General features: G+C 39.4%; 1 protein-coding gene across 1 annotated transcript; it reads left to right on the top strand.

Moving 5' to 3' along the window:
* The first annotated feature begins 9,868 nt into the window (after positions 1-9,868).
* LOC124068251 (melanin-concentrating hormone receptor 2) lies at positions 9,869-13,689 on the top strand. The gene is made up of 2 exons (XM_046406322.1): positions 9,869-10,668; positions 12,658-13,689. The coding sequence occupies exons 1-2, from the start codon at positions 10,265-10,267 to the stop codon at positions 13,295-13,297; spliced, it is 1,044 nt and encodes a 347-aa protein (XP_046262278.1). The 5' UTR covers positions 9,869-10,264; the 3' UTR covers positions 13,298-13,689.
* The last annotated feature ends 426 nt before the right edge of the window (positions 13,690-14,115 follow it).

Below are 14,115 nucleotides of genomic sequence, written 5' to 3'. Positions count from 1 at the left end.
GTGGACTGATTTGGCTTTGTATGTCAAGAGTAGGATTTTAAAATCAATCCCATAAGTCACACTGAGCCCCCAGGCCTTTTTCACCGCCAACAATTTGACTTGTTGTAGGAGGAAAAACACGGTGAAACCAATATTCTTAAGTGTTCCAGTTAGCCGTGACAGTGATCCAGCATGCACAATACCAGGCCTGTGAAACGAGCTCACCTACGTGGCATGCAGTCATTTTTAATGTTATTAATTATGCCCGTCCTTTTTCAAATGCAAAAAGCCAAAGTGTATGGATTTAACATTTTTATCAATTGAGATTAAAGATAAATTTCATCATAGCAGGATCTGGATTGTTCTGGATTGTGTCTAGCTTCATACAGTTATGTGTCATCAACAAAACAAGAGATATCAAAGCAATCAATTAAGTGCATAAAGCTGCATGTATAATGCTGGACAACAAAGAACCATTAAAGGTTCGGTGGCGAAACACGAATACACAAGGTCTATTGAACCACACACCACCAACATGTTGTTCCTATTACCCCTAACTGCCTTCTGAGTTTATCACATGATCAGTATTCCATTTTCACAACATGACACTTTGATAGGTCACAGTATGAAGGAACAAATACAGAGGATAAAATGGCTGAATTTTATTAACTGCTTCAGTTTTGGTGTTGTGTATGCTGACTCACTTCCATGGCTTACTGGGGCACTTTAATAAACCAGATCTATTGTTGGTGTTATTAGTAACACCTGTGCTTTTCCTATTATGACAAGTGAAATTATCTGCTGTGAAAAAGGCCCACAGAGTCAAATGCAGCAAATGGCATCAAGCAGGGACAGCACAGAACTCTTAACTGGAGTCAACTGAGTCAACATCAGAATATCTGTATCATGACCAAGAGTGGTCTCTGTGGAGCGCCATCTGCAGACACCACAGAGATAGGAGTTTATCAGGTATAAAGTTGTTTCCCCAGAGCTTTACAACTCATTAGCATCCCTGCAGTTTTGGACAGGAATGTGAGTTTGCAGATAGTTCAATAGGAAATGCTGATCTGATCATAGTGACCTCCACCACAGAGATGTGCAAGGCAAAGTGTTTGTCACAGGCCCGTTTCACAGCAGATGTTTTGACTTGTTTTGACTTGTCCTCGTGTCATCTGTGTTGAAGGTCAACTGCAAGAGTCTTCAGAACTTCCACCTCCACCTTAACAGTTGTAGAAGGCAGCCCTCTGCCTGTATTCATCGCATTCATTACCTGATATTGCTCCTTTTATCTCACTTGCTCAGCCTTTTAAGCAGTCTTTTGAGTACCGCATCTGTGATCCAGGGTTAAACTATTGTTTCAGCTGAATGTTCTGTTAGCACTCGATCTTTACTACATTAATTTCATGAACCTAGTATTTTGTCAACATTGCAGTCATTGATTGGTTTCCTTGCACTGACTGGCAACCTGTCCAGGTCCCCCGAGAACCGTCAGATAAGCAGGCACAGATAATGAATACACAGTATTAAAGATGAACAATCAAAGAAAACTACCAGTACAAGCAGTGCTTTGCAGTTTAAATATTCCTTTTTCACAGAGCGTTCACATTATTTTTGTGCACCCATTAGAGGTCAGCAATCAACCTGGCAATAGTCTAATATGTTCACAGTAATTTTACTAAAAGCACAGCAAATAATTCCATAACGCTAATAATATTGTTTTTTAAACAAAGCACATCTAAATGAAATGTATTTCTCATGCTTTCAGAGTCAGTTTCAGGGTTGGCACAGAAATAGCTGTGTGGATTACAAGGCTGAAGAACATTGTTTTCCTCTCAGGGCTTTGGTAACCTTGGTCAAGCAAAACATACACCCATCTGATAAGATTCTTCACACAAATCAAGACAATGTATGACTTATCCGATATGTCACTAATATTAGCATGCTCAGGCTTGTTTAAATGTGTTCCTGTGATATAGAGCAGCTCAAATTACAGCAATGTGAGAGAGTTTGTAAAATGCAAGATTATTGAACCTCATATGAGAAAGTATTGCACAATTAAAGAAAACTGAATTCCACACAAGTGCTTAAAATGATGTTACACAAAGAACACAAACATAAAGGACTGTCATTTTAATATTTTTCTGTCTGCATCCTGTTGAATGCATCAGCTCCAGACTTTCTCAGCTTGACTCTTTTGTGGCAATGAAATCATCACTACTAACGTTTTCATTTTCCACAAAACAAGTCTGTGGGCTTATACAAGTTACTAGTTATGTAATGAAGATGCACTCCGTATCACCATCAAAGCCTGCATGTGACGAGTAACAGAAACAGATCTACTGATGTGACATACATTCATGCTTTCTATAAAAGATCAGAAATTGGGATTCTGAGAACTGAGAAGGTAATTCAAATCACAATTGGGTAAATATAATAGATTGTTGTTTTATATCAAATCTATAATGGGTAAGCCTAACAGAGAGAAGTCTTTCATTTTACTAAACTAATGTTTAAAAAGCAGTGCACATCAGTCAAGATCAGCTTCAGGCTGCTGTCAAATCTGTGAACTTTGAGGATAAGCAGAGACATGAAATATCTAAATCAAAAGAAAGTGTCTCGCCCATTTTCAGCAGAGTGGCTTAGTGGTTAGCACTGACGCCTCGCAGTGAGAAGGTCCTGGGTTTGTTTCCCAGCTGGGGCAGACACTGTCTCTGAGGTGATTCCTGTTCTCACTGTCTGTGGGTTTACCACACCATCAATAAACATGCATATTAGGTTAATTTTCCAGTCAGTCCCACCGACCAAACCTCTGGCTTAGATCTGCCCACTGCTCCTCAGGGATGAGTTAAATGCAGAGAGCACATTTCACTGTGTTGTACTCAGTATTTGTTTTTGTATTTGACACAAAGTTCCTTCTTTTATTTTCAGCTCTGCAAGAGCCAGGCTAACTGAGACGTATGTTTTGTGAGTCAAAGCAGGTTAAGGAAGCCAACTATTAGCTGCAGTCCTTTGGCTTTTAATGAAACTTTGTTGCCCATCATTGCATCTCTCATTTTCTCTCCTGCATGTAATGAAACTGAGATGCTCTCTGCAGTTTCTGTCAGTGGTTTAATTGCTCTTGTTATCACTTCCTAGAAAGAAAGAAGCATGAGTACTGAACAAGATGCCAGCAAATCCAAAGTCTCTGACTGTGTTAGAGAATACAATGTTGTTGTGATTGTTAATTCTTAGAAAATAAGTCTCTAGTAAAGTGGGGTATTAGCAGTGTCAGAGAAGATTTATGATTACTATGAAGGAATGGGTTCACCACATTTTGTCACACTTTTTGTTTTGAATTTGTCTTGCTCAATTGCCCGGAGGAGCTGCAGAAGGCGATCATATGATTATTCAAACATTCTCCACAAGATCTGTGTCATCCGGCAGCCACTGCAGAACTAAACAAGCACATTAAAACAAATGTGCTGGTCAGACTTATTTCAGGGGAGAGCCTGTTAAAGCTCATTTGCTTTTTGATTCAAACAAACACAAAGTAATCTACCTTGAACTGTAAATGTGAACTACATAACTCAACAATATGATAATATGCATGATTGGATGGAGAGTTTTTTCTGACATGTGGTGACCTATTGCAAGTTCATATTGACAGAACTGCCCTGCTGTGACTGAGTCATGATCTGATCAGCCATCTAATCAGAATAAATATAACGACAGCTTACGTGGGAAGGCACACACAGTGCAGGCTATTTTTCTAAGTTATGACACAAGAAAACAACCTCTGAGCCGTGATGTTGTCCTGTAGTACTGCTTTGTAAGAGCCGCTGGATGACATTTATATTTGTTTACATTTTTTTTTTGTATGTGAAATTGATTAGGTTTATTGTGGGAGAAATTGTAACGGAAAAGCTTCCTCATAGTCTTATACAGTGCAAGGAACATACATGTGAAGTAAAACAGATCGAATCAATAGATAGAAGAGATACATGAGACTACACCCAACAGGAATCCCCTCAGAAAATAACATTAAAAAAATGGACTGTAGGAATGCATTGTTACACTGAACACTGAACTTACAGTTCATCTTGACCCTTCCATTTGTGTTCATCATGTCTTGGGAACATTCTGAACACAACATTTTTCATTGTCTTACCCAGTGTTAAATATAAACTAAACATTGACTGGAGCATTTCCTAAACATTAGCAAAGACCCAGAAGATTCACAAAGATACTTATCTTATCATGACAAAATAATCACGTGACATCTAAAGCATGTGATACTATTAACCGTAAACCAGACAGGGCAGCCTACTGTTGAGTGCTTGTTGTTCATGTTTCCTCTCTGGATTTCAGCTCGAACAGCACGGCTCTCAGACATGCTGAGCTGAACGTGCAGCACGCGCAAATGACCTACATGTGTTTGGTCTGACATCTGTAGAAAATCAGACAAATAATAATTGAATGTTAATTTTAAGAAAATAATTAGCTACAATTCATATAAGCATTGTGGAGACTGTGGCATTTCAGTTTGGATTTTCATAATTTAATTACAAGTCAAAATGAAGTTGGTTAAGCACAGTGTGTTTATGGACAGGATGTTCTCAGGTCAGCGTTCCCTGTTGTGGTAGAAAATGATGCGTTGTGACAACTCACTGATCAGTATGTGTCTGTCTATTAAAAGTAACTGCCTGGATATTGAGTTTGTTAAATCATGGCATACTGAAATACAATGTATGTTTGCGTATACACACTGTATTTATACGTGTATGTGCATATTATTTTATGATATTATGCTACGTTATTATGTTTTTCTATGTGCATACATTAATGCTTTTGTTTCTTTGCATATGTTTCTGTATATATGCATGCAGAACATTTGAAGTGAGGCATAGTTTGCAGTGGTGCATTTGAGGCACAGCACAATGCATGTAATTATGGTTGCCGGCCAAGTGAATAATACTCCAAGACCACCAATGTTCAGTCACTGTGTAAGTGCCACCAAAAACACAAATCACAGTAAAACACACACACTCTCTCTCTCACACACACACAGACTGTTGTTGTTAAAGCTAATATGCAGCCTTGATACTCAGTGACATTGCATCCCCTCTAAACACTATCAAATGCTTCCTCCACAGATAGAACTAGGGCACATATAATGCATGAAACAGCTCCAGTCTGTACTGTTTCCCGGTCTGAGATGGGCAACAACAGGTTAAGTCTCTCTCAAAGAAAGGAATGCTGATCCCACTGGAAACCAATGCAAACCCCTTATTGCTCTTGTCAGATAGCTTAACAACACAGACAGTTATCAGCTTCACAGTAATGAGTGCACATCAGGACTGGAGAAGGGAGAAATGCGAGAAGCAGGATGTTAACTGACCACAGTGACATCAGAGAAAGGCCGGCACTTCAACCTGTGGCGGACAGTCCGTGTAGACTGGGAGGAAATTGATTGTTTTTTTCTATATTGCTTCATACTGGGCAAGGCAGGCAGAGTCTTGGGGGTCTGGGGGGAACCTGGATTGTGATCAGCTAATTAAAGGAGTAGTTCGAAATTTCGGCAGATAAACTCATTCATTTTGTCACTGAGAGACAAATGACCGCTCCTGTATCTGTTTAGTGAGTACTTTATATAGCTCAAGCAAGCAGCACGTTAACTTAGCTTAACATTAAGACTGGAAATAGGACAAAACAGCTGGCCTTGTTCAAGCAGTAACAAAATCTGCACACCAAAACCTTAAAAGGTCACTAATCAACATTTCATTCCTTGTTAATTTACAAAAATCAAAGCATAAAACCAAACTACCAAAGCAAACAATTTCTTAGTGGGAGGAAGCTGAAATTAATCCTAAAAGTTCCTGATCCCATCTAAGACAAAGTCAGGCACATAAGCCAATTATTTCTCTAAACAAATGCATGTATTGGGAAACAAGCACCATTTAAACTCAGCAGCAATGAAAAGATCCAGTTCCAGGAACAGTTTCATACATATAAAAAGAGCCACCAAAAACTTTCCTTTTATGTCCAAATAATTTTTCAGTTTTAACTCTAATCTCTGCCCATACCTATACTCGAAGCCTACTTAGAAAGACTAATTAGTCTTAAGAAGAATCTGCTAATTTATCATCTGATTGAGATGGGTTAAATTACAGTTCTATCAAAACTAGAAGACTAGAAGAGTTTCACCTAATATGTGATGTTATTTTATTAATCTGGTATTTTAAAGCAGACTAATTTAAGCTGGCTCTCTCAGACATCGTTTGGAAAAACTCCAGATTCACACCAGACCAGGATAAACTGTGCTGTTTTTAACCTCAAAAGAAGCAGCTTTAACTTTAGAATAATGCTGTTTGCAGAACTGACGGAACAAATGACTACTTGGTCGGCGTTATTGTACAAGCCAGGAGCAATCATTTTACTGAAATTATTTCCTGGCTCTATTTTCACATGGGAAAAGGAAATGCAGTTGACATCGATTCACTGCTCGAGTGCATTGTTATCACAAGAATAAAGCAAAATGTTCTTCTCTGTGTGCTGATCACTTTGACGGTTTGTGTTTGTGACTGTTCTTTTTCTGCTTAGGTTGTTGTGTTGTGTGTTGTTTGTCTGCCCTTCGACACCACCAGATGTGGATTTAGAATCAGGACCACTTTTACTGCCATGCATGTTTACACACACAAGGAGTGTGTCTTGGAATAATGTGCAAATACACAATGCAAATATAGAATTAAAACTGGAAAGTACAACCGATAAGCGGTATAGAAAATGGATGGATTTTTAAAATGAGAAAAAGAAAAAAGTTAAAGTTCAGTTAAAAGTTCTAAGTATTACAATAATATTAAAACGTATGTATGTGAAAAGTATGTGACATGACTGGAATTTTAAATAACAGAGTTAGTGCAAAAATGTGATCCTGCAATGTTCAAGAAAAGAAAAGAAGAAACAGGAATACCAGGAATGAGCGTTAATGTAATGCATTAAACGGATTGTAGAATACACATCAATATAACATGCAATGTCTTTATAGGATGGTTGGAGGATTATTTGATTTATTCTGGCTTTCATGATCTGCCTCAGACCACAACAGTGTCCATATCAGCTCATTAATGAGGTATAATATGCTGTTGGTGGTTACAGTTAAGTAGTCCATGGTTCTAATGTCAAGAAGTAAGTAATCCATATGTATCCTGTCTTTTTAAAGCCAGGATATTAACTATTCTCAAGTAAGACCTATTTTTGGTTGGATTAAAAAACTGAAAGTGGCCATTAAACAAGCCCTCATTTATTGTGTTTATCCAGTTAAGAGTTTTATTGGACACTCATGCCCTTTTCCAACAATGTCCTGCTGCACATTTGCACAGGTGCACAGCTTCACACTCAGGAGCTGACCATGGCAAGCACTGTCCTCCAGTGTCGGCCACAGAGCAGATGGTACGTATGACCCTCCTAACCCCGTCGTGCACCAGTACTCACAGAGGCAGTTGCTGAAGAGGAAAGAACAGATTCATCTCTCTAGTAGATCTCGAGATATTTTACAGAATATCTGAAAGCTGGTGGAGCTACCGGAAAATTCTGATTTATCCTGAAGGAAAAACGAATGAATGTCGCTTAATGTACTGAAAAAAATGTGTTAGCCCTGGGCTGCAAAATTATGTTTAAGAATGCTTTAGCAAAGCAGATGTTTTCCATCACGGGAGACTGCAGTTCAACAGATTTTTGTTTTAGACCTCTTTTGTCCTTGATCACACTGAATCTGAAAATATTAATTAAAAAAATAACTGGGCTTGTTTTTTTCAGTCTTGCAGTTGTTTTGACACTCAGTGTGTTTTTGTCTTGTGGAGACAATCTTCACAGCCACACTCAGTGGCTCCTGTTTCTAACAAGAAAAGGAGGGGGTTAAAAAGCTCTTTGAAGCAGATCCTCTCTGTGTTCTGGACCAACAGGAATGGCCAGAAGTGCTGAAGTCCATTTTGTAAGATGGTCTGGGTGAAACTAATTATTTTATGCTTCATTTTGAATGAATGAATGAATGATTTAATGAATGAATGCTTTATTGTCACTGAACGTCAGTACAACAAAATTAGATGTGTCTCATTTGAACAGTGCAAACAGAAAAGATAAAAGATTTGTATTTACACAGCCACCAATATCCTCAATCATACAGCAATAAGGGTAATAAATAATATGAGATTTAAAAATATAAAAATACTATGTCAATTAAAATACAAATTATTGCACATAACTTGCACGAATGAGCAGCATTTACAGTTCGGGTGGCCCAGGGGTAAAAGCTGTTTTTAAAGTCTATTAGTCCTGCTTTTCAGGCTCCTGTATCTCCTCTCAGAGGGCAGGAGGGCAAACAGTTTGTGTCCAGGTTGCGTCCTGTCCATTAAAATGTTCCTGGCTCTGCTGAGACATCTGGGGCTGGAGCTTGCCTTCTCCTTCAGAGAAGATGATGATGATGATGATGGTGTTGGAGTGGATGAGAGTGCAGTTGTGGGCGTACAAGGAATAGAGGAGTGGGCTCAGCACACAGGGAGGAGCAGTGAGGACCAATCCTCACATGTTGCGGGTGGTTTGTGAGAAAGTTCATAGTCCAGGCACAGGTGTGTGTGTGTGTGTGTGTGTGTGCGTGTGAGGTGTAGTGTAGTAGTTTGTATCTCTGGGAGAATCGTATCGAATGCTGAACTGACGTAGCTCCCCAGCTGCTCCACATGGCACAGTGTGGTGTGGAGGGCTGTGTTGATGGCGTCTTCTGTTGATTGATTTGCTCTATAAGCAAATTAATGAGGATCAAAACTGGGAGGGAGGCAGGCGTTGAGGTGTTCTGCTATGAGTTTCCCCAACACTTCATTACAACCAAAGTGACTGCTTTATGCCTGTAATCATTTAGGCTGCTGATGGCTTTTTCATCTCTATTTCTATCATGTTGGTGAATGGAGCGCCCTGCTAGCGATACTTCTGTGTCTGGGATCAGTGGGTGTAGCCATGTCTTTGTAATAATCATCACACAAAAGCCGCGAATTTCCAGTGATCAGTAGATCCAACTCATCCATTTTGTGCACGATGGATCTTGCGTTGCTGAGAAATATGACAATATGATAATAACACATTTATCCATTCATTTTGAACAGTAGTCAGAACAGAAAGAAAGCACCACAGGGAATGAACAATAGGTACCTGAAGCTGACATGAGGAAAGCTCACGTACGACCTGGCTGACCCGTGGTCAGATCCCAGCTGAGCCCTTTCTGCTGAGCTGCTTCAAAGTCTGGATGAGCGTCTGTACTTTAAAGCTGATTCACAATGATGTCAGAACAAAGCTCTGATGAAAATCCCACTTTGGGTGAGATGGTAAGGCAGCAGCCTTTAGGGCATATTCACCATTAAAAATCTTAATTGCTAGTGATAGCTTGAATCAGTTACATTTTTCAAAGTTTAAACTAATCATCATCTGAAGAAAACAAAACTGTGGATATTCAAAAGCTCTTTGAAAGCGTGCTTTAACTCAAATACTAAAAGGTCTAATCTGATGTAAAAGCAGCTGAACCATGTGGCTTCATTTTACATTCGATTTTAGCAGGAAAATCAGATTTTTCCCTGTTTCAAGTAGAGAGCATGTTGCCATCTTTATTCTCAGCGATTCTTCTTGCTATCTTAAAGTTTAACCATGAAATTATTTGTCATATTTATACATATTTATATATTTATACATACACAATGAACATAATTGTGCACATATTAAAGCGCACAATAAGCATGGAGCAGGTTGGATATTGGATGCGTTTGGGTGCAAACTGCATCTAAACGCATCACCACAGTTTGTGTCCTCTTCTCCTAAATTTAAGTGCGTAATCGAAATGGAAAGAAAGTTTCTGGCGTTTAGATTCGATGTCGCTCTTTTCATTTGCTTGTCTTTAATATATATGACAGAGCGAATGATCACTGAAGGGAGGGAACTAATGTCCCCTGAGGCGCAGTCTGGCCTGTTTGGCACGGCGGATGCGCACGACAAATGGTCAGATCATAGTTTGCTTCCCGAGATAAACACGTTCTAGCAGCGACCATAGCTCATGTAGTTAGACTTGATTAGATTCTAGTGTTTCTGTTTCAAATCATAAATCTTTGCTAGGGGACTTTACGCCAGGACGGATTCAAGCAGGGTGTACGCGCTATAGCGGAGTGCGCGACTTTGCTCCCTAAGTTTGGAGAGCAGACGACGACTGAAGAGCGTCCGGTGCGCCCGTTAATTACAGTCACAGTGAGGCGATTATTAAGTGGACCTGAAGATGAACGACACGGACGTGTTTTGCAAAAACAACCAAACCGAAAACTTGACTGACCCGTCATGCCTGATTTCGACCCCGTCATCTTACAGCCACATCGACATCACCACTTTCATGCACATATTCCCTTCAATTTATGGCATCCTGTGCTTGGTCGGAGTTATAGCCAACGGACTGGTCATCTACTCGGTGAAAGCATGCAAGAAGAGAATGGTATCGGACATCTACGTGTTGAACTTGGCAATAGCCGACATGCTGTTCTTGCTTGTGATGCCCTTCAACATTCACCAGCTGGTCAGAGACAGACAGTGGGTCTTCGGAAACTTTATGTGCAAAGCGGTCGTGGTGGTGGACGTGAGCAACCAGTTTACCACGGTGGGAATTGTTACTGTGTTGTGCATTGATCGGTAAGTCGAAAATACTTCCTTATCACGGGTTTTATCAAAACAACAAAAGCAGTAACAGTACTACTACTACTAATAATTCATTTCATAATTTAGCTAAAAGTATAATTTTTCTACTGTTACCCAGTGTCTGTCCAGGTGACATTATTTAGGGGATATCACTAAACACTGCATCTAAAAATGAACCAAAGTGGTGGGTTAATCACGTGCCCAGCGGTCCACGAAGACACAGTGTTCCCTGCATAAATGATGCTCGAGTCGAGTTTATGATACACACAGAGGACATTCAGTCTTTAAGCCCTGTGCTGGACCTACAAACATCTCCGTTTGAGGACCATCACCCGAGAATGAGTTGTTATACACTCTCAGCTATGATGTCACACAGCTTCTCTAATGCATTTCTACAGGGCCACTGGATGAGGTTCATTGCGATGAGATTATTTAGGATGTTTTAATGAGCAGCAGGACCAGTAATGAGAAATATTCTTCAAAACAATTAACAATTAACTTTAAACAATTCTAGGGAAAGGGGTTCACTGCAGTAAATACTCAAAAAAATCAAAAAGCCCTTTTAATCTGATCCTTCAAAACAAGACTGCATTCTCATGTTAAAAAGGAGAGAGAATTTGGAACATTTATCACAAAAACACACAAAAATCTATAGCTTGTATGACACCTCAATAAAGTAATGAAAACACAAAAAGAAACATGATTCTGGTGTTAAAAACATTTAATGCTGCCTGTTAAATGTCTAGTTTGTCATCCTATTACACAAACTATTTTGATTTGAGTTTGTCCATTCAAAAAGTTTTTCTTAGTTGTTCAGTTTGGAAGCAAAGTGAAAATATTGACTTGTCAGTATTGCCAAATTTTATCTATTAGAAACATTAACTGAGGACTCAAATCTCTACTTTTTTATCTTACCATTCTCACTCCAGACTGGCATAATGGTTTTGGTTGTGTTCCTCTGTTATTGCTAACAAAGACAGGGCTGTTTAAATCAACGCAGGACAAAGTTATTTCTGCCTGTTCCACTTTATCTACTCTATGTAATCATGACAGTCTCCAAATCACAACAGAGTTAAAAACACCTATTCAATACTTGTTGAAAAGCAACTTTATATAGGGTTTGTATAGGAACACACAAAATATTTAAACTTTATTAATAGATAATTCCAGGTAAATGCCCACTTTCAATTGGATGCTGTCCAAAGAAACATTTTTTAACCTGAATCTCTTAGCTCTAAAGCTGCTTTTCCTTACACTAAGGGATCAATAATCAAGACACATGTGGTTTATATAATTTATGCCTTTTACTTCAGCTGTTTCTTACGGTTTATAAACGTAAACTGATAGTTGGAGCCGTATCTACAACTGCAGCACAAGAAACATTTAGTGTCTGGAGTGGGTACTGATGTGCACTTACTGATTCAACCAACACACTAAAAGTATATTTATTTAACTTTAGCTTCAGCTTGTGTCAATGATCAGAACGCTAAATCATTGATCTTTGATCCAAGATGGTGATTGCAGTTTTGAAGGATGTACGTCGACATATTAATAGTTTACATGCCTGTTTCATCTCACCGGGCACGACCAGCAAGTGACCTGCAGACACCAATTGAAAATGCAATTTGCTCCACTTGAATGACATTCGGGGTGAGAAATGACAAAGTGGACATTTATTTCTTGCCTGAAGATGGAGATCAATTTTGATTAAAGTAGCCGAGCAGCTTCTCAAATTGAAACACAATCAAACCTCGAGTTACCCTGTCTAACCTTTATCAATTTGTCTCTGCAGTCATCACTTTACTCAGCACATAATATATAAAGAGTGTATCTCTGACTTAGAACTTGTTTTTATCGTTCCCTCTTACCTGATTTCATTCTCAGAGTTTGTTTTAAGATCAAATTAAAGCAAAAATAATGCTCTTTCTATCATTAGTGTGCCAGATTGCACCCCAGCTCTAAAAAGTGACTTCTTCCTGCTAGGTACATAGCTATTGTGCACCCCACCTCAGAGAAGAGGACCATCCAGTGGACCATCATCATCAACATGCTGGTGTGGCTTGGCAGTTTCCTCCTCACCGTCCCGGTCATGATGTATGCTAAGGTTGTGCGCAGGCAGCATTTGGAGGTGTGCATGATGTACCTGGATGGGCCCGAGGACATGTACTGGTACACCCTCTACCAGTCCATCCTGGGATTTATCATCCCTCTCATCATCATCAGCACCTTCTACTCACTCACCCTGTACCACGTCTTCAGCTCCATCCGTCGTGTCAAACGTAAGCAGTCTGTTTGGGCCAAAAGAGCCACCAAGATGGTCCTAATGGTCATCGCCCTCTTCCTGATCTGCTGGTCACCCTACCACGTCATCCAGGTGATAAACCTGACCAATAACACCCCCACCGTTGCCTTCATCTACGCCTATAACATCAGTATCTGCCTCAGCTACTCCCACAGCTGCATCAACCCGCTCATGTTGCTCATCTTTGCCCAGAACTACCGCGAACGTCTTTGTCACAGGAACACACAACACAGCTCCCAGCAGTCATCCAAGATGACTGTGGTCAAAACAGATGGCTCCAGCACCACCAATGACCCCAACCACCGCTGTACTGTCATCTAATCAGAAAGATGTCTTTTTATATATACACATGTAAATGATTTCCTGCTAGCCCCAATGGTGTTAGTAACGTTCTTTATTCAAATAATTAAGTCGGATTTTGACATCATATGGAAAAAAAAAGGGTGTGAGGTTTGAACAGCAGCATAAACCATAACACAAAAAGTGAAATGCAAGTAATGTCAAAGGTTTCCAATGTATACAATGCAATACTCGCTCACAATCACACATTATCATGTCACTGAATCATAATGAAGAATTCATTGATACAAATTGAACATAATAACTATTACTATTGTGAATGTAAGGACTGTATCTCATGATTTTCTTTTTTCCACAACAAAATGCACTTCACATGCTGTACCTGATAATGGAGCTGAACAATGACGAGTGATGAAACATTTTCTGGTTGATTAACATGAGCACAGACTCACTGGAAGTTATTTTACTACCATTGAGTCTGTGCTCATGGAAGTTATTTTACTACCATGAGCACAGACTCAATGGTAGTTATTTTACTATTTATAGAACAGTCCACTTCTGTCTGCACTATGAAACACTGTTGCAACAAAAATAAAGACAAATCAGAATGTTTCAGATTGCCATGATAGTCCTAAGGTGAGCCACTTGATCTCAGTGGATGCATTACAGTCTTTCTGGAATGGATTTAAAGCTACACGTGTCACCAAGTGTTAACAGGTGCGGGTCACCTAGAAAAACTTCCACAAGGCTTAAACACACAGTAGTGGACAAATTAGTACTGAAAGGTTTCTTATTTGGGAGAAGCTCAGTAAGACTGGTATCATTGATAAAGTTGATAC

Source organism: Scatophagus argus, chromosome 12, assembly GCF_020382885.2.
Source record: "Scatophagus argus isolate fScaArg1 chromosome 12, fScaArg1.pri, whole genome shotgun sequence".
NCBI classification, from domain to species: Eukaryota; Metazoa; Chordata; class Actinopteri; family Scatophagidae; genus Scatophagus; species Scatophagus argus.
This window is presented reverse-complemented; position numbering and strand designations above follow the sequence as displayed.

Coding starts and splice junctions, on each gene's coding strand:
- LOC124068251 (XM_046406322.1), top strand. CDS start 10,265: ATGAACGACACGGACGTGTTTTGCAAAAACAACCAAACCGAAAACTTG. Junction 10,669..12,657: donor ACTGTGTTGTGCATTGATCG/GTAAGTCGAAAA, acceptor TCTTCCTGCTAG/GTACATAGCTATTGTGCACC.